The sequence below is a fragment of the Oryctolagus cuniculus genome, chromosome 20 (genome assembly GCF_964237555.1).
Source record: "Oryctolagus cuniculus chromosome 20, mOryCun1.1, whole genome shotgun sequence".
Taxonomy (NCBI): Eukaryota; Metazoa; Chordata; class Mammalia; order Lagomorpha; family Leporidae; genus Oryctolagus; species Oryctolagus cuniculus.
The window spans coordinates 11,019,887-11,044,313 of record NC_091451.1 but is presented as its reverse complement, the minus strand read 5'-3'; the positions used below and the strand labels follow the sequence as shown (position 1 = coordinate 11,044,313).

Below are 24,427 nucleotides of genomic sequence, written 5' to 3'. Positions count from 1 at the left end.
TGCCTGTGTACACACGCTAACGCATCTCTTTCCCTCGATCACCTGTCTTTCTCCAGTCTGACCAGTCCACCTGACACAGCCCCACCCAGAGAACCTCAGACAGGCGGGGGTCAGGGGATTCCCTCCTCCCCTACAGCCCACCGAGAGTGACTCAGGCAGCTCGATTCTGCGCTCCTTTCCAGCTCCACCCACGCCCCTTTGCCCTCTGCTGGTTCTGCTTCATATCCTCTCACTCTCTACAAGAACTGTGGTTCTAAGATGTATTAGAGTCACTGAACCTACAGGTGGTCTTAGAGCCTCCAAAACACTGGTAAAGAAAGGGAAATTTAGCCTTCGGACAGAATTAGGGGAAGTAGTCATAACAATTGCAAGGCCTATTTTTAAATTCCTTCCTAAAAATGTATTAAAATCTTCACTGTACATGTGGACGCAGGGAGGTGGGTTGGCACAGCGGCTAGGCCGCCTGAGGCAGGATGGATCGAGAGCTTCCTTGGTGAAGACAGGACAGGCAACTACTTGGCCTAGGCCAGCGACCCGGCACGCGGCAAACATTTATGAACAAGAAACAGGCCCTTTTCACCATTATGCAGCCGGACCCCAGCCACCTCCTTGCACTGGGCAGATGAGCAAAAACTGGTTTTTACCAAATCCAGCGGCTACCTTGACCTCGGACCAACCTAACAGTAAAACACCACCCTCCGGGGAGGAGACTTGAGATGCTAACGAAACATGTAATGTCTGTTACAGCACCTGAGCCAACAAAGACCCCACTGAGAACTCCCAAAGGACCTTCCTGCCAGTACAGGTGCCTCCAATCCACCTATAGCCCTGGGCAGGGCAGCTGCTCCCCTCCCAGCCTGCCTGCAGGGTGTGTCATTATGCTCCACCCATAAACCTCTGTGCCCCATCCTTAAGGTCTTCTCAGGGTCAGCAGAAAGAAACTGGACCTCCAGGCCCCCCCAACATCTCTATGTAACACACCACATAGCATACTGGAGTGCCTGGAGCCCAGGTCGGCTCCAACTCCGGCTTCCTGCTAATGCACACCTTGGGAGGCAGTGGTGATAGCTCAAGCAGTTAGGTCCCTGCCAGCCACATGGGAGATGTGAATTGGGTTCTGGGCTCGTGGCTTCAGCTTAGCCTAGCCCTGGCTACTGTGGGCAAACAGAGGACAAAAGATATCTCTCTCTCTCTCTCTCGCTTTTCAATAACTAAATAAATACAGGGGAACGAAGGCTAACAATTTTCACTTGCGTAAGTCATGAAGCTCTGCACACGCTCTGGCTCTCAAACTTCAACATGGAGATGCTAAAGTGTGTTCACTGTCCCTAGAATTTCCAGCTTCCTTCCCATCCCAAAGGAAGTGACTGTTCTATCTCATTTCTCCTTTCTACATAAGAGCCCCCTCAGGCAAGGCAGTTGCCTACCCATACAATTCAGAGGCTGTTTAACAGTCCCATAGCAACAGATAATTTTCTTTTGCATAAAACAGCAGAGGCCCATAGGTTCCTTTCCCTTGGGACCAAGACACACGTTCATAACCATGTTAATGGAAGGGATAGGATTCTCCTGGGAGAAGGAATGACAGCCTCAAGCACCTGCTCTGTTTCATAAACGCAGTTGCAAGAAGTTATGGGAAGGGCCGCCAGCATTAGTCACAAGGTGGTCCCAAGAGATTTGCTCTTGAAAATTCAAATATGGCCTGAGTGAAAGGAACTTTGATTGGATCCGGTCAAACACACACACCAAAACAAACAATCCAACACTTACACAGAAACTTGGGAGGCCTAGCATTGTGGTACAGTGGATTAAGCCACGGCCTGTAGTACTAGCATCCCATATGGCTGCTGGTTCAAGTCTCAGCTTCTCCACTTCCAATCCAGCTCCCTGCTAATGCGCCTGGGAAAGCAGTAGAAGATGGCCCAAGTCCTCAGGCCCCTGCCACTCATGTGGGAGACTCAGAAGAAGCTCCTGGCTCCTGGCTCCTGGCTTCGGCTTGGCCCACCCCCAGCCATTATGGCCATTTGGGGAGTGAAGCAGAAGCTTGAAGATCTTTCTCTGTAACTACCTTTCAAGTAAATAAGTCTTAAAAAAAAAACCAACCAAACAAACAAACAAAAACAGAGGCCAGCGCTGTGGCTACTGGATAAGGCCGCCACCTGCAATGCCAGCATCCCATACAGGCGCCGGTTCAGGTCCTGGCTGCTCCACTCCCGATCCAGCTCTCTGCTATGGCCTGGGAAAGCAGTGGAAGATGGCCCAAGTGCTTGGTCCCCTGCACCCACATGGGAGACGCAGAGGAAGCTCCTGGCTCCTGGCTTTGGGTCGGCACAGCTCCAGCCGTTGCAGCCATCTGGGGAGTGAACCAGCAGATGGAAGACCTCTCTCCCTCTCTCTGCGTAACTCTGACTTTCAAATAAATAGGTAAATCTTAAAAAAAAAAAAAATCACAGAGTAGAGGGCATGCATTTGGCTAGCAGTTAGGATACCCGCTAAGATGCCTGCATCCCTTATCAAGCGCTTGGGTTTGACTCACGGTTTTTAATTCAGCTTCATGCTAATGCAGATCTAGGGAGGCAGCAGGTAATGGCTCAAGTATTTGGTCCTTGCCACCTACATGGGAGATCTAGATTGAGTTCCTGGTTCATGTCATGGCAAGAAGGACAGATGAAAAGTGAACCCTCAGTTGCAAGTTTCCCCCTTTCTCCTTCCCTCCCTTCCCCCTTCCCTCCCCCCAATGCCTGTCAAAAGACACACAATTTTTAAAATTTTTGGATAACTGGGAGATTAAAAATAAACTGCATATTAGATGGTATTATGGAATCATTTCTATTTTCCTAGGTGTGATATTATTGTACTAATATAGAATGTCATTCTTGGGGCCGGCACTGTGGCATAGCGGGTAAAGCCATCGCCTGTAGTGCTGGCATCCCATATGGATGCCAGTTCCAGTCCTGGCTGCTCCACTTCTGATCCGGCTCTCTGCTATGGCCTAGGAAAGCAGCAGAAGATGGTCCAAGTCCTTGGGCCCCTGCACCTGCGTGGGAAACTTGAAAGAAGCTCCTGGCTTCGGATCAGCACAAGTCCAACCATTGCGGCCAATCAGGGAGTGAACCAGCGGATGGAAGACCTCTCTCTCTCTCTGCCTCTCCTCTCTCTGTGTAACTCTGCCTTTCAAATAAATAAATAAATCTTAAAAAAAAAAAAAAAAAGTCATCCTTAGGAGTTGTGTGCTTTATTATTTAGAGGTTAAGTATTATGACATCTTCACCTTTCAAAGACTCAGGAAAGTTATTCAAATATTTTCATAGACACACAAAAAGTTCACAGGAAACAAAAAATAAGCTTTGGTGAAAAAAAAATTTGAAATCCATGTTTATAAGGAACCCTCAAACATTTTATGAAAATACTTGTTAAGCAAAAACTATGCATAGATTTCAAATTTTCTTGGCACCAAAATAAACTTATCTTTTAATCCCATTTTTCATGAACTGTCTGAAGTGCTTTCATTATCACACGTACATTTGTGAATTACTTATTTGTATACATGCAACACACATGCAAATCAAAGGAAAAACTCTGCGCTAGATCACGTTTTGGATGTTTGCCATCTCTACACTTCACCAGGCTATTTCAGAACTAGGTAGATGGAGAAGTTAACTTGTAAAAAAGTGACAGTGACACAGACCCTTTCTGTCCACAGAAATGCACCTGCTACCTGGTGAAATACACTTAATTATCATCCTTTAGAAAAATGACCAGTTTTGCATCCATTTATAAAAATGCACCTCATCATTACTTATCTAAGTATCTGAATCTTTAAATGTTTACAAAAAAAAACTCATTTGTTTATTTGAAAGGTAGAGCAACAGGAGAGGGGGAAGATCTTCCATTTGCTGGTTAACACTCTCCAAATGGCCACACAGGCCAAACTAGGAGTCCAGAACTCATTCCAGTCTCCCTCATGGGTGGCAGGGACCTGAGTCCTTGGATCATCTTTTGCTGCTTCCCAGGCACATTAGCAGAGAGCTGGATTAGAAGTGGAGCAGCCAGGACTTGAACCAGAGCTCCCATATGGGATGCCAGTGTTTCAAGTGGCAGCTTAACCCACTGCACCACTAACACAGACCCTCGAGTTCTTTTCTTGAACTCAGTGTAGGATGTTGCTGGTCTCTTCATTAGTTAATGATTTAAATAAAATCTTTGCCACTGTTCATCTTATATCATAGGAGTCAAGATGTTACTCTCTTTTACAAGGTATCACTAGAGTAGGTGTTTGGCACAGCACTGACACTGGTTAGGAAGCCTGCATTCTAAATCAGAGTCCCAGCCCTGCTTCTGATTCCAGCTTCCTGCTAATACAAACCCTGGGAGGCAGCAGGTGATGGCCCAAGTGTCTAGTGACTACCACCCACTTGGGAGACCACCTGCATTAAGTATGGGGCTCCTGGGCCCAGCTGTTGTGAGCATTTGAGGAGTGAATCAGCTGATAGAAGGTCCGTCTCAATCTTCCTGCCTTTCAAATAAACAAAAATAACACAAATGAAATGTATCCTTTAACAGCTGATTTGGGGTAGATTAGGTGGAGGGTAGACAGATACTGTCAATTTTCCTGTACATTTAAATCTTTTTCTAATAACAAGTTGGAGGAAATTAAGAATTTAACAGAAAACATATAGTATCTGGACTCCAGCCGATTCCTTTCTCTAGATGTACGAATTTTGAGAAGTGAAACAGATCTGCATATAGGAGTACGCCACACAGTGAATTTATGTGCACAGGAGAAAAAATAAACATTTAAATGGATTATAAAGCATCTCCAGTACTTTGAAAGCAGACCCTCTGCAATGAGATTCCACTCCACAGCTGCCAGCAGCAGGAAAGACAGCAACAAATGCTGGCGAGGAAGGGGGACCACTAGAGTCTCATCCAGTGCTGGGGACAGCGTAAGATGCACAACAATTCTGGAAAAAAGCTAGTGGTTTCTGACAAAACAAAAAATACATCTACCCTGTGACCTGGCAAGTCCACGTCTGTGTTTTCACCCAAGAGAAAGGAAAGCACGTGCCCAGAAAGACCTCCACACAGACGCTCACAGCAGCTTTATTGCTAACAACCATAATCTGGAAACTTCTCAGTCCACCAACATTACAGACTTTCAAATGACAAAATTTTTAAAAAGCTGTAACAGGGGCCGGCGCTGCGGCACAGCAGGTTAACACCATGGCCTGCAGTGTTGGCACCCCATACAGGTGCCGGTTCAAGACCCGACTGCTCCACTTCTGATCCAGCTCCCTACTAATGCACCTAAGAAGCAAAACATGGCCCAAGTGGCACCCACGTGGGAGACCCAGAGGAAGCGCCTGGCTTTGACCTGGCCCAACTCGGCCATTGCAGCCACTTGAGTGAACCAGCAGATGAAGAGATCTCCATCTCTCTCCTTCTGTGTCACCCTGCCTTTCAAAGAAATAAAACTTAAAAAATAAAATCTGACATTTATAAAAATATCATTCAGCAATTGAACAGGGACAATTAGTGATAGGTGCAACATGAATCAATCTCAAACATGCTAGGTAAAACATGCTTTGCACAAAAGAATAAAACCTGTATCACTTCATTTAGATCATATTCTAAGAGAGACAAAACTGATCTATTTTTAAAAAAAAATCAGTGGTCAGCATTGTGGTGCATCAAGTTAAGCCACCACCTGCAACACCAGCACCCCATGTTGGTGCTGGTTTGAGACCCGGCTGCTCCACTTCCAATCCAGCTCCCTGCTAATGGCCTGGGAAAGCTGCAGAAGATGGCCAAGTGCTTGGGCCCCTGCATCCACGTGGGAGACCCGGAGGGAGCTTCTGGCTCCTGGCTTTGGCCTGGCCCAGCCCCAGCCGTTGGTGGCCATTTGGGGAATGAGCCAGTGGATTAAAGATCAATTGATTTCTTTCTCCTTCTCTGTAACTCTCCCTTTCAAATAAATAAAAATAAATCTGAAAAAAAAAAAGTTAAAAAAATATCAGACATTGGTTGCTTTGGGGAAGGGGGAGAGGCATGGGGACTGATTGGAAAGAAACATGAAGAAGCTTCTTCCTCTCCCACCCTCCTTCTTCCTTTGAAAAGGAGAGAGAGGCAGATCTCCCACCCATGGGTTCACTCCCTAAAGTCCAATAGCCAGGGCTGAGCCAGGCTGAAGCCAAGAGGCAGGAACTCAATCCAGGTTCCCACTGGAGTGGCACAGACCAGCCACTGTGCCCTGCCTCCCAGGCCACACATTGGCAGGAAGCTAGACTGGGAAGTGGAGCGAGGACTCCAACCAGGCCCTCTGATGTGGCACACAGGCATCCCAAGTGGCATCTCAACTGCCGGACCAAACGCCCACCCACATTGTCCTGTATCTCAGTAGAGGTTTGGTTATGCAGGTTTGTGCGCTTGCCAGAACTCAGTGAATGTCAACACCTGCTTATGATACACAGACTTAGTTGTGTGCAAATTTTAAACCTGGAAAAAACAATGAACTCTAGTTGACATGCCTACCGAAGTATGTAGGCAGAAGTGTATTGATAGCTAAATTTGAAATTCGTGAAAAAGATAAAATGAATAGATAAACCAATGCGATTTAAGTATACAAAATGTCAAAAAAAATCCAGAAGGTGAGTGTAAGTGTAATGGTATTCATGACCAAAGTCATTCAATTTTGCTGTGTTTGAAAGCTACTAGGAAAAAAAACCCCAAATACATTATTATGTGAGAGTTGAAGGAATGTTTCGCGGTTAGCACTTCATCTTTGCTCTGTGTTCTAGAGTCTAGAATACATCGCAAAACACAAGAGCCAAAGATTCCTGGAGAAGCCTGCTCCATGCTCACCCATGGCCCTTAAAGCGACAGCTTGTTAAAGCGCAGGCAGGCAAAGACTCCTCCCCCACGACCGCAGCTGGAAAACCAGTAGCCGGGAAGCAGGTTCCCCAGAAACCAAGCCATGCTTGTTAGAATTCTCTGGTGAGCTTGGGCTTAGACGCAAAGACACACAAACCACAGGGATGGGCACCCCTCCCCCTCCACCGAGGATTCCGATGCCTGCTACCATCTGACAGAGCAAGGAAGGCTCCGGGTAGTGGGAACAGCCACTGAACTTCTGCTCGGAAGAGAACTCTCTCCATCCCAACTGCTCGCCACCTTCCCTTCACCTCGGCCAGCACAGGGTAAACGTCGGAAACAACCATTTTTTCAATGTTTTAACAGACAACACACTTCTCTGAACAAATCTCCTAACATTTTGGGGGGTGTGGGAGATCAGCATACGCCACCCCAAAAATAGGACTGTGGGAAACCAGGGTACGCCACCCCAAAATAAGCCTCTTTGGCATAAGGATTATTTTGAGCTGATTATTCCGAGCAACACCAGACACCGGAGTCTCTGTGGAAACAGAGTGGAAACTGCCCTCTTGTCGGGGACGTTACATCCAGAAAGGAAGTCCCCATTTGTCTTTTTCTGCACCGGGAAGAAAAAGAGAGCTTAAAACCACTGAGACTAGGCCGGCGCCGTGGCTCACTAGGCTAATCCTCCGCCTAGCGGCGCCGGCACACCGGGTTCTAGTCCCGGTCGGGGCGCCGGATTCTGTCCCGGTTGCCCCTCTTCCAGGCCAGCTCTCTGCTGTGGCCAGGGAGTGCAGTGGAGGATGGCCCAGGTGCTTGGGCCCTGCACCCCATGGGAGACCAGGAAAAGCACCTGGCACCTGGCTCCTGGCTCCTGCCATCGGATCAGCGCGGTGCGCCGGCCGCAGCGCGCCGGCCGCGGCGGCCATTGGAGGGTGAACCAACGGCAAAGGAAGACCTTTCTCTCTCTCTCTCTCTTTCACTGTCCACTCTGCCTGTCAAAAAAAAAAAAAAAAAAAACCACTGAGACTCTTACCAGTAGCGAAGGCAGGAGGTAGGTCTGTGTGACACACTGCAGGCTTGCTCAGCGGGCTCCTGCAGGCCACCTCCCCAAGACTGGCCTCTCCAACCTGCTTCCAGCTTCCTTTGGGGGACGAGGGGAAGGTGGCGGTCAGGCCTGAACACCAAGCCACCTCTCTGGGATCCACTCAGTCCTCAGGCTATCTCTCCTGTATGTGAAGTGGGCAAGCACATGTTGACAAACCTGTTTTTCTCTTGTTAAGCCATGTGCCTCTCTCCCCTACAATTCCAAGATTCAACAGGCGCCAACCCATTCTTATCCAGCCCATGAGCCTCTCTGCTACAGCTGAAACCCGGAGTGAAGGTTCCCGGGAGCTCTTAACCTTGGCTGCAAAACAAAATCACCTGGGAAGCTTTAGCACCCCCAGCCCCTCCCTGCCTGCCTGCCTGCCTGCCTGCCTGCCTGCCTACCTACCCACCCCAGGCAATTAAAGCAGGAGACCTGGGGGTGTATTTTTTTAAAGACCTCCAGGTGTGTGGCCAGATTTGAAAACCACTGCCCTTACTGTCAGTTTCCTTTTTAAAAACAACTGTCTAACATCAGGTGCTTCTAGAAGCAATACAGAAAACTAAGGTTAGGGGCAGGTGTTGTGCACAGTGGTTAAGACACGTGCATCCCATTTCAGAGCGCCAGGTGTCTCATTCCAGCTTCCTGCTGGTGTGCACTCTGGGACGAAGCAGGTAAAAGATCAAGTATTTGGGTCTCTGCCACCCACATGGGAGACCTGGCGGGAGTTCTTGGCTCCTGGCTTGGCCTGGCCCAACTCTGGCTGTTGCAGACATGTGGGCTGTGAACCTACAGATGGTCTCCTCTCTGTCTCTCTTTCAAATAAATAAAATTAAAAACTTGAAAATTATTTTTCAAATTAGTTTGTATCATAAGCCAAAATGAACACTGAGTTTCCCAAATGACCTATACAGCCACAATTTATGTTAACCACACCTCGCTCAAAAGCCAAGTGCTTCTTCTCATTATTATTCAAAATCCAGGTACTTCTCATTATTATGATTCAGGAACCTTCTAGAAGCACTTCTCCTGACCACTTCTAAGGCTCATGCATATATGCAAACCTGGTAAATATAAAATCTAACATCAGGGCGGTGTTGCGGCACAGTGGGTACAAACCTGCTACCAGTGACACTGGCATCTCATATGGGCTCCTGTTCAAGACCCAGCTGCTCCACTTCCTATCCGGCTCCCTGCTAATGTGCCTGGGAAAAGCAGTGGAGGATAACCCAAGTGTTTGTCACCCATGTGAGAGACCCAGAAGAACCTCCTGGCTTCAGACTGCCCCAGCTCCAGCCATTGCAGTCATCTGGGGAGTGAATCAGTGGATGGAAGACCTCTCTCTGTCGCTGTAACTCTGCCTTTCAAATAAATAAAAAATTAAATTACATTAAAAAGAGGAGAATATCTTTAGGATAGGAAAGTTTTCTTGAAGAAGCCAAAACCATAAGGGAAAAGATTAGAACACAGAGGTGAGCAAGGTTAAAGGCAAACAGGAGCCTAGGTGAAGCTATCTGAAACAGATGTAAAAGATAACTGTTTTCCTCAAATTCAGACTTCTGAGAACATCAAATCTTGGAGAGAGCGTGGTAGAAATGACTCCAATACGCTTGGCTTAGCGTTTCAACTGCTGCAGCCACTCTGTGCCGTGGCGCAGTAGGTTAATCCTCTGCCTGCAGTGCCACCATCCCATATGGGCGCGGGTTCTAGCTAGTCCCTGCTGCTCCTCTTCCAATCCAGCTCTCTGCTATGGCCTGGGAAAGCAGTAGAAGATGGACCAAGTTCTTGGGCCCCTGCACCCACGTGGGAGACCTAGAGGGGGCACCTGGCTCCTGGCTTTGGATCAGCACAGCTCTGGTCATTGCAGCCATTTGGGGAGTGAACCAGCAGATGGAAGACCTTTCTCTCTGTCTCTCTCTCTCACTGTCTATAACTCTACCTCTCAAATAAATAAATAAAAATTTAAAGGGGGGAGGGGGTGAAGGGTAGAAGGAAGAGCTATTTTTCTGTCCACCTTCGTGGTATTTTAACTACTAGTTAAAAACAGCCACGGCCCACATGCCCATCAACAGGGAGAGACAGGATAAAAAGCACTATTCTGTGTGACATGTACGTTGTCCTGTCTACCTACTATGTACTACGCATGCCAAAAACATACAGTAACATAAAAAAACAACAACACCCATAGCACACCCTTCCATCTGTCTGATTCTGGCCCCATTTCTTGTCTAAAACAATTCTGCACCTCGCTGTACACTGTAGGTTACTGACAGATACTGAAGGATTCCGGGGAGTGTCACCCCAAAATAGGACACCTTGGAATGTCGGTGTTTTAAATGAAAGGCTCTCGGGACTCAGCAGAGGCTGGAGCCGGCTTTTCTCTGAAATTCTCTTATCTACCTAAAAGGCACATCTGCCAAAAGGGAACACCATTGCCTTCGGCTCTCTGCTTGCAGTTTCACTAACCAGAGCTCAAACTCACGTCCAAAGAAGGAATACTGAGAAACGGCACCACACCCACGCAAACGCTGCCACAAGCTGTCCTCAGTCCCACTCGCCCCGAGAAGAATCATCGTGTCCGTCCTCTGGGCCCAGTTCAGTCCCACTGAAAATCATTTCCTACCCCTCCAAATCTGCCCACCCTACTCCACCGCAGGGAGTGGTCCTCTGGATGGCACGTTGGGAAATGCGCTTGCCTTTTCCCTAGTTAACCTACTGCCAGTTTATTTCAGGAGGCCCAGTGACTGAACCTCCAGAGGGCAGGTCTGAACTTGCCTGCAGTATGCAAACTCTGCCTTGTCCCACTGAGCTCTGAATCCACTGACTTCCCTTCCCACAGTGGAAAACCACTTCTGCCTCCACTCGCAACGCAGTTTCTTTACTCCACACAAATCTGTGCCGACTTTTCCTTTGAACTGGCCCTACCATCTGCCTGGACCCCTCACACGTCAGTAGAATGAAATTTTTAACACGTGTTCATTTTTATCTGTGTGAGTCATGATTTTTACCTTTTTTCTGAAAATGACCTTTACCAGCATTTACACATTGATCATTTTGATTTGAGATCAAACGCAGTGCCAAAGAGGGCAAGATGACAGAGTGTGACAATTTATGTGCATTGTAGAAAAAAACACACAAAGTTGTTTATGGAGGCATAAATGGATTAAAAGTGGATGCTGAGAGGATGCACACCCACCTCCTGACAAAGGTAGCTTCTCCGGGGGTGGGAGGCAGACCAAAATGGAGGCGGGGTTAAGGAAAGCTCTGGCTAGCTTCCTAATTGCTTTCCTCTAAACAAATAGCCAGAAGTAAAAAAACAAGATGTTGGCAACTGTTAATTCTGGGCCATAGGAAAATGGCTGTTAATCATGTCACTGTTTATAATTTTTGTTAGTTACAAAGTTGTTAGTGGGGAGAAAAAGGATTACATGGTGCTCAATTGTGTGCTCACTCCTACACAGGCCGCCAGCTACAAAGAAGCCCTGCTCTTAATGCTGCCTGGTAAGGTCAGTTGTTTAGATCCTAATCCACCTTCCCATCAAAACAACTACAGCTGTTAGGTTCCGAGCCAGCCTTCCCAATCCTACTAAGAGGAAAAGGTAACCAATGCTAAGTCCTGACAGTACCTCTCTCCCTTTCTCATACAGCAAAAAGGGGACACAGGGGCTGGTGCTGTGGTATAACAGGCAAAGCCACCGCCTGCAGTGCCAGCAACCCATACGGGCACTGGTTCGAGTCCTGGCTGCTCCACTTTGAATCCAGCTCTCTGCTATGGCCTGGGAAGGCAGTAGAAGATGGCCCAAGTCCTTGGGCGCCTGCACCCACGTGGGAGACCCAGAAGAAGCTCCTGGCTTCAGATCAGTGCAGATCCGGCCGTTGCAGCCAAATGGGAAGTGAACCAGCAGATGGAAGACCTCTCTGCTTCTCTGTAACTCTGCCTTTCAAATCAATCAATCAATCAATCTTTAATCTATCTGCCTGCATTCTCAACAGCTCTCTACTTTCAAGACATCTCATGGGGTTTTCTAGAAACCCAATCAACACAAACACAGAATACAAAGGTCTTCTTTTATCTACTGGGGAAACATCCCAAGACTCCCAGTGGGCAGCTGACAAAGCAGACAGTACTAACCCTAAGTGTAAGCACTGCCATCCTGCCCAGTACCAAATGACTGCTGGGCGGGTAGCACACACAGAGTGGATACACTGGACAAAGAGATGATTCACAACCTGGGAGGGACAGGGCAGGAAAGCATGAGACTCATCACGCCACTCAGAACACTGCACAACTTAATACTTAGGAATTGTTGGCCGGCGCCGCGGCTCACTAGGCTAATCGTCCGCCTTGCGGCGCCGGCACACCGGGTTCTAGTCCCGGTCAGGGCGCCAGATTCTGTCCCGGTCGCCCCTCTTCCAGGCCAGCTCTCTGCTGTGGCCAGAGAGTGCAGTGGAGGATGGCCCAAGTGCTTGGGCCCTGCACCCCATGGGAGACCAGGAGAAGCACCTGGCTCCTGCCATCGGATCAGCGCGGTGTGCCGGCCCGCAGCACGCCCGCCGCGGCAGCCATTGGAGGGTGAACCAATGGCAAAAGGAAGACCTTTCTCTCTGTCTCTCTCTCTCACTGTCCACTCTGCCTATCAAAAAAAAAAAAAAAAACTTAGGAATTGTTTATTTCTGAAATTTTTGACTTAATATTTTCAGACTGTGGTTGACTAAACCTGCAAAGAATGAAACTGAATAAGGAGTCAGTACTGTATTTTCCATTCACCACTGAGTGGTAAAAACTGATAGATTTGGTCCTTGCGCTTTCAATTTTAAAAGTCAAACTCATTATACATCCACCAACTTTTAAAATTTTATTATTTTTAATTATATATTATTTTTTCATTTATTTACTTGTTTTACTTTATTTAAAGAAACCGAGAGACAGAGATCTTCCATTTGCTGGTTCACTCCCCAAATGCCTACAACAGCTAGGACTGGGCCAGGAGTCTGGAACTCCATCTGGCTCTTCTAGCACATGGGTGGCACACCCAAGTGCTTGAGCTATTATCTGCTGCCTGCCAAGATGGGCATTGGCAGGAAGCTGGATCGAAAGCGGAGCGGTTGGGACCGGAACCAAGCACTCTGCTGACAATGACTTAAGCCACTGTGCCAAACACTGCCCCACCCACCCTTCACATCCTGGTATCATTTCCCTTCTGCCCACCTCTCCCCGCCTCTCCCAGAGGACGACTGTTCGGGAAAGCAGGTTTACTGCTCAGAATCATGTAATGGCTGAAACTGTGGGAAAAGAATCACTATGGTAAATAGAAGGCAACACTCTTCCTTAAAAAAAAAAAGTCTCCCTCAGAAAGAACAGGTCACTTTATAACCAACACTTACACTTCTACTCCCCTTCATGTGGGGGGTTAACTTTTTTGGATACAAAGTACCACTTGGGTAGACACTGTAGCCTAAAATAACCTCAGAGTTCAGTTTTATTTTTATTTTTTTTTTTATTATTATTTTTTTTTTTTTTTATTTTTGACAGGCAGAGTGGACAGTGAGAGAGAGAGACAGAGAGAGAAAGGTCTTCCTTTTGCCGTTGGTTCACCCTCCAATGGCCGCCGCTGCAGCCGGCGCACCGCGCTGATCCGATGGCAGGAGCCAGGATCCAGGTGCTTTTCCTGGTCTCCCATGGGGTGCAGGGCCCAAGCACCTGGGCCATCCTCCACTGCACTCCCTGGCCATAGCAGAGAGCTGGCCTGGAAGAGGGGCAACCGGGACAGAATCCGGCGCCCCGACCGGGACTAGAACCCGGTGTGCCGGCGCCGCAAGGTGGAGGATTAGCCTATTGAGCCACGGCGCCGGCCAGTAATTATTTCTAAGGATAGGAATTCACCCTTCCATGTGTAAGCTGTCATTTAAATTAGCCTTTTAAAGATCTTTTTAAGGGTGGGGCTTTTGGTGAAGCGATTAAGATGCTACTTGGGATGCCTGCATACCATATCAAAGTGCCTGGCTCAAGTTCCCACTTCTACTTTTTTTTTTTTTTTTTTTTATTTAGTTGAAAGAGTTACACAGAGGAGAGGTGGGGGGGGGTCTTCTATCTGCTGGTTCATTCTCCAATTGGCCTTGACAGCCAGAGCTCTGCCAATCTCTGCCAGGAGATTCTTCCAGGTCTCCCACATGGGTGCAGAGGCCCAAGGACTTGGGCCATCTTCCACTGCTTTCCCAGGCCACAGCAGAGAGCTGGATCGGAAGTGGAGCAGCCAGGTCTCAAACCGGTGTCTATATGGGATGCTGGCACTGCAGGTGGCGGCTTTTACTGCTACACCACAGTGCCGGCCCCAAGTTCCAACTTCTACTCCAACTTCCTGCTAATGCGCATTCTAGGAGGCAGCAGATGATGGTTCAGACACTTGGGTCCCTGGCATCCACATGGGAGACCTAGACGGAGTTCTGGGCTACTGGCTTTGTCGTGAGCTAGCCCCGGCCACAACAGCTACTCTGCTTCCCAGACCCACCTTCCTGTTAATGTATCTTAAACGTCAGCAGGTGATGGCTCCAATGCTGGGGCCCCCGACACCCACCTGGGCATCCCAGGTGGGAGCTCAACCCACTGGCTACAACATCCACCCCCGCAAACTTTTTTTGCACCAAAATAAACTTCTCTTTTAATTCTGCTTTTCCATGAACTTTTTTGAAGTACTCTCATACTTCCAATTTGGCAAAAAAAAAAAAAAGTTTTTGGGCTTTTTAACAGGAAAAATGAGGTATTTGGGGTTGCCGTATGGTCAAGCAATATGGTATATGCTGAATTTCAATTAAAAAAATCAATTCAGATGGGTAGGCCGCTCCCCATATAACCCAGTGCACAAAAAGCAAGGAAGTGTGGTCATGCTGAGAGACTTGTTCCACCTCCACCTGCTAGGCTGTCAAGAGACCACAGCTCGAAAGGAGTCACCAGCGGCAGGCCAGCCCTCTCTCTAGGAATCCTGCTGGCCCCTCTTGGGTGATGTGGGCTGGCCTGTTCCCAACATTTGATGCCAGCCCCTCAGCCTGGCTCTCAACACCCCAGCGCCCCAGCCCCTTCCACAGCCCCCTGTTTCCGCCACCTCCAACTGCACCTCCACCCCAGCAAGCATCTTCCCCACTGCCCCAGGTCGCTTAGCACCTGGGTCTTCTCTCCTAACAGCTCCTTCTATTGGGAAGGCTGCTCCCCAACTCTACCCTTCATAGTCCAACACAGTTCCAAGTCCTCCAAGAAACTGCCCCGACTTGACCCTTGGCTGCCTCTTACACACAGTAGAAAGCTCGTGCAGGTATAGTGGGTAAAGCTGCCGCCTGCAGTGCCAGCATCCCATATGGACACCAGTTCAATTCCTGCTGCTCCACTTCTGATCCAGCTCTCTGCTGTGGCCTGGGAAAGCAATAGAAGATGGCCCAAATGCTTGGACTCCTGCACCTGCATGGGAGACCCGGAAGAAGCTCCTGGCTCCTGGCTTTCGATTTGTGCAGCTCCACCGTTGTGGCCACCTGGGGAGTAAACCAGTGGATGGAAGACCTCTCTCTCTCTCTCTCTCTCTGCCTCCCTTTCTCTCTGTGTAACTCTGACTTTCAAATAACTAAATAAATCTTAAAAAAAAAAAAAAAAGAACTCTTGTGCAGTGCTTTCTCTTGCCTGCCCTGCTCTCTGTGCACACACTCTCTCCTGAGCTTTCTGCTGAAGATACCGACAACCCCTGGAGACGACTGTCTTCACAGGTGCACTTGAAAGAGAAGTCAGCCTATTCCTGTGAGCCAACTGAAGATCTGAAATACCTCTTCAAAAAGCAAAAAGATAAGCCTTTTCTTTCTTCACATCAAGGTCGCTGCACCTTGGGGCCAGTGCTGTGGCGCAGCGGGTTAACGCCCTGGCCTGAAGCGCCGGCATCCCATATGGGCGCCAGTTAAAGACCTGGCTGCTCCACTTCCAATCCAGCTCTCTGCTATGGCCTGGGAGGGCAGTGGAGGATGGCCCAAGTCCTTGGGCCCCTGCATCTGCATGGGAGACCTCGAAGAAGCTCCTGGCTCCTGGCTTCAGATCGGCACAGCTCTGGCCATTTCAGCCATCTGGAGAGTGAACCAGCCGATGGAAGACCTCTCTCTCTCTCTCTCTCTCTCTCTCTCTCTCTCTCTGCCTCTCCTCTCTCTGTGTAACTCTGACTTTCAAATAAATAAATACATCTTTAAAAAAAAATCGCTGCACTTTAAGGCAGACATATTAACTCAACAACTTTTGAGAGTAATGATGACCGTGTGGGGGACATAGCCATTGGTAGTGACTGAAAAACCTGTTGTAAACCACTGTTTCTCGCGAGGCTTCTCCCTCTGAGACTGTCACCGTCAGCCTACCAGCCTGAATCACAGAGTGGGTGCAATGTGGTGGCTCCAGCAGCACAAGGTATGCTGCCACCGGACCCTGCTTTCTACAGTCATGAGGGGCCCTTCCTGCATCACAGTCAGCAGCCAATAAGCTTAGAGACCATCAAAAACTACCCAACAGCTGGGGCCGACATTTGGCACAGTGGTTAAGGTATCGCTTGGGACTCCGGCAGCTGGTTTGAGTCCCAGCTCTGCTCCTCACTCCAGCTTCCTGCTAAGGGCACCCTGGGAGGCAGCAGAACTGGCTCAAGTAGTTGGGTGCCTGCCACCCATATGGGAGATCTGGACTGAGTTCCAGCTCCTGGCTGTTGAGGTCATCTGAGGAATGAACCAGCGAATAGATCTCTCTGTGTCTGTCTCTCCTTCTCTCTCTCAAGCTTTCAACATTAATTAATCAATTAAAAAAAAAAAAAACAAACAAACAAACTGGGGGCTGACACTGTGGTGTAGTGGGTAAAGCTACCGCCTCCAGTGCCGGCATCCCATATGGGCACCAGTTCGAGACCCGGCTGCTCCACTTCTGATCCAGCTCTCTGCTGTGGCCTGGGAAAGCAGTAGAAGATGGCCCAAGTCCTGGGGCCCCTGCAGCCAAATGGGAGACCTGGAAGAAGCTCCCGGCTGCTGGCTTTGGATTGGTAGAGCTCTGGCCAACGAGGCCAATTGGGGAGTGAACCCACAGATGGAAGACAACCCCCCCGCCGTGTGTGTGTGTGTGTGTGTGTGTGTATAACTCTTTCAAATAAATAAATCTTTAAAAAAAAAAAAAAAAACTATCCAGAAGCTGGCCGTCCTCATTATGGGCACCACGATCACCTCCCACCCAGGCTACTACAGCAGCCTCCCACCTGGTCTCCCTGCACCCAGCCTGCACAGGAACCTGCATGAGCTGTTAATGCCACGCCCCTGCTCAGGGCCCTCTGATCTATGTAGCAACCTGAGTCTTGGCAGGAGACAGATGGTACCAGTGGGTGATCCAAGGGGCACTCCGAACAGAGGTGTGGGGCAAGTGTGGGAAACCATGAGGGAGATGTGCATCTGGAGCTGCTAACACAGGGGCAGCTGATCCCTCCTAGGCCTGAAAGTGGGGTGAGCAGTGGAGGGGGAGACCAGAGCTCTGTGGAGAAGGTGTGACCCTGCTCCTAGGGGAACTCCACCCACACACAACCTCGCCCCCCGCAGGGAGAAGATGCTAGCCAACCTCATTCTTCTCCCTCTCTCTCACCTCCTCGCAATATTTCCCATGGCCTAATACAGCCAGCAGCCAACAGGCAGGCAAGGGAGCCCACCACTGCAGGTGCGCCCCCTGGGGCACATCCACAGACCAGGGCGGAAGAGAGCCCAGGGAATCAGGGGGGTCCGCTGAAGCTGCCCAGCTTGTTCGGAGCATTCTAAAGTACTTACAATGACCTTATGGAGGGCCCTCCACGACCTGACCGCACCTCCTAGTCTCCTGTTAACCTCCCTACTCACCAGACACACTCGTGCCTCAGGTCCTTTGTACATGCTGCTTGCTCTGCCCCAAATGCTCTTCTGTTAATCCATGCATGGCTTGTTCCCTCATTTATTTCAGGTCTCCAGTCAAATGTCACTTCATCAGAGGTTCATCAGAGGAAATCTGTCCCATACCCATTCCTGGAATAGCCAATCCCACTCCTCCTGCTTTGTTTTTCTCCACAGCACTGCTCTCTAACACACTGGGGATAGATGGTGATACTTCTCTTTTTTCAGACCACCTCCCTGACCTGGAACAAAAGGTCCCCAAAGGCATCAGGCTGGCTTCCTTTGTCCACTGACATATGCCTGGCACAAAGAAGGTACGCACCCTTTTGTGGAACCAATGAAAGACCCAGGACTTAACGGTTCTTTCCAATGTTTCTAGGTTTAACTCCTATCATCAAAGTATTGTTGAACAAATAAAAAAGTCTCCTGATAATCAGGTAAAAACAGGTAACAAGCACTTGTATTAATCAGTAATAACACAAAAGTGAGTTGTTGGGGCTGGCGCTGTGGCCTAGCAGGTAAAGCTGCCTGCAGTGCCAGCATCCCAGTTCAGGTCCTGGCTGCCCCATTTCCAATCCAGCTCTCTGCTGTGGCCTGGGAAAGCAGTGGAAGATGGCCCAACTGCTTGGGCCCCTGCACCCGCGTGCGAGACCTGGAAGAAGCTCCTGGCTTCTGGCTTTGGATTGGCACAGCTCTGGCTGTTGTGGCTATTTAGGGAATGAACCAATGGATGGAAGACCTCTCTGTCTCTGTCTCTGCCTCTCCTTTTCTGTAATTCTTTCAAATAAATAAATAAATCTTAAAAAAAAAAAAAAAAGTGAGTTGCCAGCAAGACCCTGGGCATAAAACAGAAGTTTCAGTCTAAACCAAAAGAATAACATTAGCATCCTCGTACACAATGCCTAGCAACGTTATTATTTCTGATGAATGTTCCAGCACTAACCTACCAATCTGGTATTTCTCTATGCCTCCATCGTCTCACCTGTGAACTATATAAGGACTGAATGATGAAATGTGGCACAGCAGGTAAAGCTGCCACCCGTGACACCGGCATCCCATGGGAGCACCAGTTTGAGTCCCGGCTGCTCTGCTTCTGATCCAGCTCCCTGCTAATGCACCTGGGAAGGCAGTGGAAGATGGCCCAAGTGCTTGAGCCCCTGTCACCCATGTGGTAGACCCAAATGGAGTTCCAGGCTCCTGCCTTCAACCTGGCCCAGCCCTGGCTGTTGTGACCATTTGGAGAGTAAATTAGTGGATGGTAGATCTATCTCTGACTTAAATAAAATGTGAGTTGGGGGCAGGTGTTCTGTGTAGCAAGACACCGCTTGGGACACTCATATCAAAGGGCCTGAGTTTAAGTCTGGCTCTGCACCCAATTCCAGCTTCCTGCTAATGTTACCTTGGGAGGCAGTGGATGGTTGGATGTCTGCCACCTGCCTGAGAGACCCACATTAAGTTAGTTCTAGGCTCCTGGCTTTGGCCTGGCCCAGCCCTGGCTATTGCAGGGATTTGGGGAATGAGCCAGCAGAGGGAAGACAGACCCATCTCTCTCTGCCTTTCAAATAAATATATTTTCAGTGTGAGCTGGAGTAACAACACAGAAAAGAAATGTAAGATCCTCTACTCTCTATCATACTTGTGGGCCTCGACTGCAAAGATTTTCTGTAATATCAATGTTCCATATCAGAACCTAGCATCCACTCCCAACCCTGGCCATAGTCTACCATTTTTTCAGACAAGAACCTGTGGTATCTCTACTATATTCCCATCACTTGTTATGCCCAGCTAACCAGAACGTAAGTGTTGATGTGTTCCTAGTAGGAACTAAGCAGGTAGAAGCTCCAACACTCTCCTGAAAGCAAGCAGTATATTGAGGAGAAAGTAGACCAGAAAAGCTCCTGGTAATATCCCTGCTTTTGGTTTGCCTCGAACTTTGGCCGTCTGTGTACCGGTCTCGAAATTCACAGAAGAGCTCCCAATTCCCTTTTCTCTGCTGGCATCCTACCCGTACCCCTGATCTGCTGAGTCAATTCAGTTTACTACAAAAAAAAGGCAACCCCATAGTCCAAAGTCAGATAAAAAGAAAAAGGCTTGGCCTGAGTCAACGCAACAATCCACCACTCGGGAATCTGCAAAGATCCTGTGGGTTCTCCTTGATGGATCTCTCTGTAATCTTCTGCAAAAGGCTTCTTGTAGGACACAGGGTGGGTGACTAAACTGGGGAGGCAGATTCAAAGGATAAGGGTTTCCTTTGCACCCTAAAGTCCACAAAGTATAAATCCCCAATTAAAACACTCTCTGGGAACAGGCATTCAGCCTGGTCACTGAGATGCCTGCCTCCCACAATGGCGTACCCAGGTTCAATTCCTGGCTCTGTCTCCAGATTCCAATTTCTGGCCAGTGACACCCTGGGAGGCAACAGATGATGGCTCAAGTGATTGAGTCCTGCCGCCCAAGTGGGAGACCCAGACTGAGTTTCCGGCTCCTAGCCAGAGTCAGGGGGAGGGGAGGGAACCTGGCTTTGTTGTGGCCATTTGGAGAGTGACTAGCAGAAGGATGTTCTATCAAATTATAGATATACAATTTGTGTGTATATATATACACACATACATACACATTTTTCTTTGCTACTGTGTGTATAACCATGTATCCAAGCTCTTGTTTTTGTTATAAATGGATAACACATATAATTATATTTGAGACATACTTCTACAATATAGTTACGTTTGCCCAGAGGCTTCCAACTTCATGTATGGTGGACACCGCAGGTCCCTCCAAAGTTAAGCCTGGAGACTGACGGACGAGATCTTGTTTTGGGAAGCGGCCAGCAGCTTCTTTGTCAGTGCTAAACAGAATCACCCTGACCACTCCCAGTGACAGATGGGTAAACAGCTCCACAACTAAATCGGGAACGACGCCAACTGGGGAAGACAGCACAGCACACGGTTCACCGCTCAGCTCCCGAACACTTTACAAAGCGACAGGTCGGATCCTACTCCTAGGCCTTGGAGGACAGACAGCAAAATTCACACTTTCATTATGGCACTTTCCCATCTGCGCTATTTCCCCTCCTGCCCTCCCCAGCCAGTGCTGAGGTCTGGGACTGTCTTATTTCTGTGTTACTAACGTCGGCTCCGCGTCCAACACACACAGCTGCCGCTGCAAGGGCTGGACGACGACCACGCACACCCACGCGGCGGGCCCCGACCCTGGCCCCTGGAGCTCGGACTCGGACTGACACTGTGGCCCGGCTCGCCGCGGCCTGGCCCTGCTCTCCGCTCCGCTAGCCGGCGGGGAAAGCGCACCATGCACCGCAGGACCGCCCGGCAGCACGCAGCGGGCTGGCTGACCCGCTGTGCCTGCTTCCCTGCACCCGGCACGGACAAGAGCGCCTCCGCTCTCCAAGCCCCCAGAAGCCCGGGGACCGTCCTCTCCGCGAAGCCCTCCTGGACCACGACCCCTCCCCACCCCGGCCCCACAAACGCTCCACTCCGGAGCCCCGGCGCTAGGAGCGCCCCACCGTGGGGGGGGGGGGGAGGCGCCGCGGTGCACTGTGGGAGTCGTAGTTCCTCGGGGAGCCCCGCACGCAGGCGGCCCGACGGACGGGACTCCCGCTCCCAGAGGCCCCCGCGCAGCCGCCTCGCCCAGCCCTGCCACCTCACCTGTTCTATGGACGTGACTGTTGCCACCGAGTCGTCCTGCAACCGCTCCCGCGCGTGCTCCGGCCTCAGGCTGTACAGCGGCTCTGACCAAACAGGGTTGGAAGATGGAGGGCAGTAGTAGGTGAAGGAACTCGGAGAAGCCATGGTCAGAAGAGCGGCGGGCGGTGTACAGGACTCCGCTTCGGCAGGCAACAACGCGCATTGAAACTCGAGCGGGCTAAGGCGCTACGGGGAGCGGGGAGAGTCAAAAAGGTTTTGAACGCGAATGGCTCTCCTCCCACCTACACACCGTCTGGGAGTGAGTTACTGGGATACTGCCGCCCCCCCTTGGGCAGCCGAGCTGCTGCAAGAGCTTAGCTTCCCAGAGGCCTGGAGAGATGGCCCTGGATGCAAATTAAACATTCTGCGAATTCTCACTTAATTGCAAAGCAGTAGTTTGCAGTTTCTGGAACCCAAGAACCCGATGAGTGTAACTTTTAAAGTATTTCTGACAGCTCTCCTGATTGCCTTCAGTCATGCTTTGAAAAAAAAATTATTTTACTAACAGAATTTTTGAAAATTATTTATTTATTTGTTTGTTTGAAAGTTAGAGCCAGAGAGAGAGAGAAAGAGAGACAGAGAAAGAGGTCTTCCATCCACTGGCGCACTGGTTCACTCCCTTAACTGGCCAGGCTGAAGCCAGGAGCCAGGAGCTTCTTCCGGGTCTCCCTCCTGGGTGCAGGAGCCCAAGCACTTGGGCCATCTTCTGCTGCTTTCCCAGGCAGTGGAGCAGGATCGGAAGTGGAGCAGCTGGGACTTGAAACAGCACCCGTATGGGATGCCAGCATTGCGGGTGGGAGCTTTACCCACTGCGTCACAACCCTGGACCCTGTGAGGCGTCAGGTGGGTTAATAGGCAGGCAGGGTGATCCCAGTGGGAATTTGGGGTGTAGAGTGCTTGCTTCCCCCCAGAAATTATCCTTAGCCAGGTCAGAAGTGCTTGCCTGCCCGCAACTTGGGAGCCTCCAAATTTTCCATGAGAATACAAGGGCGTGGTCATTGCATGCCCCTGAGCTCACAGTTTATTGTGAAAGTCAGTTACCTATCCCACTCTTCTGGATGTATTTTTTTGTTTTATCACGAGCAAGCCATCTAGGATAAAGGATCTTTGTCCTTAATGTGCTGTGCATTGAGATTTAATGCTATAACGAGTACTCAAACAATATATTTCACTTTGTGTTTCCATGGGGGTGCAAACTGTTGAAATCTTTACTTAATGTATACTAAACTGATCCTCTGTAAAAAAAAAAAAAAAAAAAAAATTATCAACTCCCAACTTGACTCTCACTGGGATTAAACATGACAATAGGTCTGATCTGATTTCATCATCATTTAAAAAAAATCATCTATTATTTTTCACTTTATGTTTCTGTGTGGGAGCAAACTGTTGAAATCCTTACTCAATGTATACTAAGCTGATCTTCTATATATTAAGATAATCGAAAATGAATCTTGATGTGAATGGAAGGGGAGAGGGAGTGGGAAAGGGGAGGGTTGCGGGTGGGAGGGACGGTATGGGGGGGAAGCCATTGTAATCCATAAATCGTACTTTGGAAATTTATATTCATTAAATAAAAGTTAAAAAAAAAAGAATTATAAATCAGGTCTGTTGGTGGGTCTTGTAACTGAATGTCAATCAAAAAACCACTCTGGGGTTTTTCCCTCTCTTGGGAGCCTCCCTCCGTTCTGCTCTGGCTGGAGGACTTTGACTCTAATAAATCTTGCTTTTTAAATCTCTCTGCTCTTCCACTTGGAAATTCTTCTTCCATAGGAGACAAAGAACCGAGGTAATAATGTGTCCTCCGCCGCCGTTTTCCTGTAACGCTAATAGAATTATTTGGGCACTTGGCTCCCTCCAGGAGAAGCCAGCAGGTTTTCAACAGAATTGCCATCTTAGTGTTCAGGGATGGGGGCAGGGACGTTATAATTTCCTCCTGCTCGTTGGTGGTTTCCGTGCAGTACCAGAAACCAAAGTGCAATAGAAGAAACAAGTGTGAGTGAAGCAACCAAAGAAATAATCAGTCAGCAGACATTATGAGCACCTACTGCATACCAGGCATTGTGCCAGACCCTGGAGAAGAACTAACAAGACCCCTGCCTTTGGGAAACTTAATCTCTGTGGGATGACAGAGCTGAGGAAATGAACATCATGATAAAGATGAGGGCACTTCAAAAAGCTCAAGGAAATGGGATTAAAAAATGTAGGTTTATTTGGATAAAAAAGCTGAAATCCATGCCTATAGATTTTTCATGATATACTTTTTCCATGGCCTTTTTGAAGACTGTATATATTAGTAAAATGGTGCAGTCTTATTTGTGGCGGGATTTACAACCCCCAGACACCATCCTAGGCTCTAACCCCCTGCCGCAATTGCTGAAAGCCAGGTGACCCCATGGCCCAACCACTTGTGTCAGCTCCAACCCCATCCTAATGGGATTTGCTGCTCCTACTTCCCTGCCTGCCCCCCCGCACACCGCAAAGTTTTAAGGGGACCTGTTCCTGAACACGTGGCTTTCTCTCACTCTGTCTCTTGATCTCTCTCTTATGCTCTCCTCCCTCTTTTTTTTTTTTTTAAGATTTTATTTATTTGAGAGGTAAAATTACAGACAGTGAGAGGAAGAGAGTGAGAGGAAGAGATCGAGAGAAAGGTCTTCCGTCCACTGGTTCACTCCCCAATTGGCTGCAATGGCCAGAGCTGAGTTGATCCAAAGCCAGGAGCCAGGAGCTTCTTCTGGATCAAGTGCAGGGGCCCAAGCACTTGGGCCATCTTCTACTGCTTTCCCAGGCCATAGCAGAGAGCTGGGTCAGAAGAGGAGCGGCCGGGACTAGAACCAGCACCCATATGGCATGCTGGCACTGC

General features: G+C 49.0%; 1 protein-coding gene across 2 annotated transcripts in view; it reads right to left on the bottom strand.

Annotated features, from left to right (window-relative positions):
* The window catches only part of FNTB (farnesyltransferase, CAAX box, subunit beta), a 90,901-nt gene extending 68,078 nt beyond the window's left edge, over positions 1–22,823 (bottom strand). For both annotated transcript variants that reach the window (XM_008271856.4, XM_051826397.2), the window contains exon 1: positions 21,529–22,823. In XM_008271856.4, the coding sequence (XP_008270078.2) occupies positions 21,529–21,672 (144 nt within the window). In that variant the 5' untranslated portion in view covers positions 21,673–22,823. The remainder of the gene's footprint in view (positions 1–21,528) is intronic.
* Positions 22,824–24,427: the final 1,604 nt, after the last annotated feature.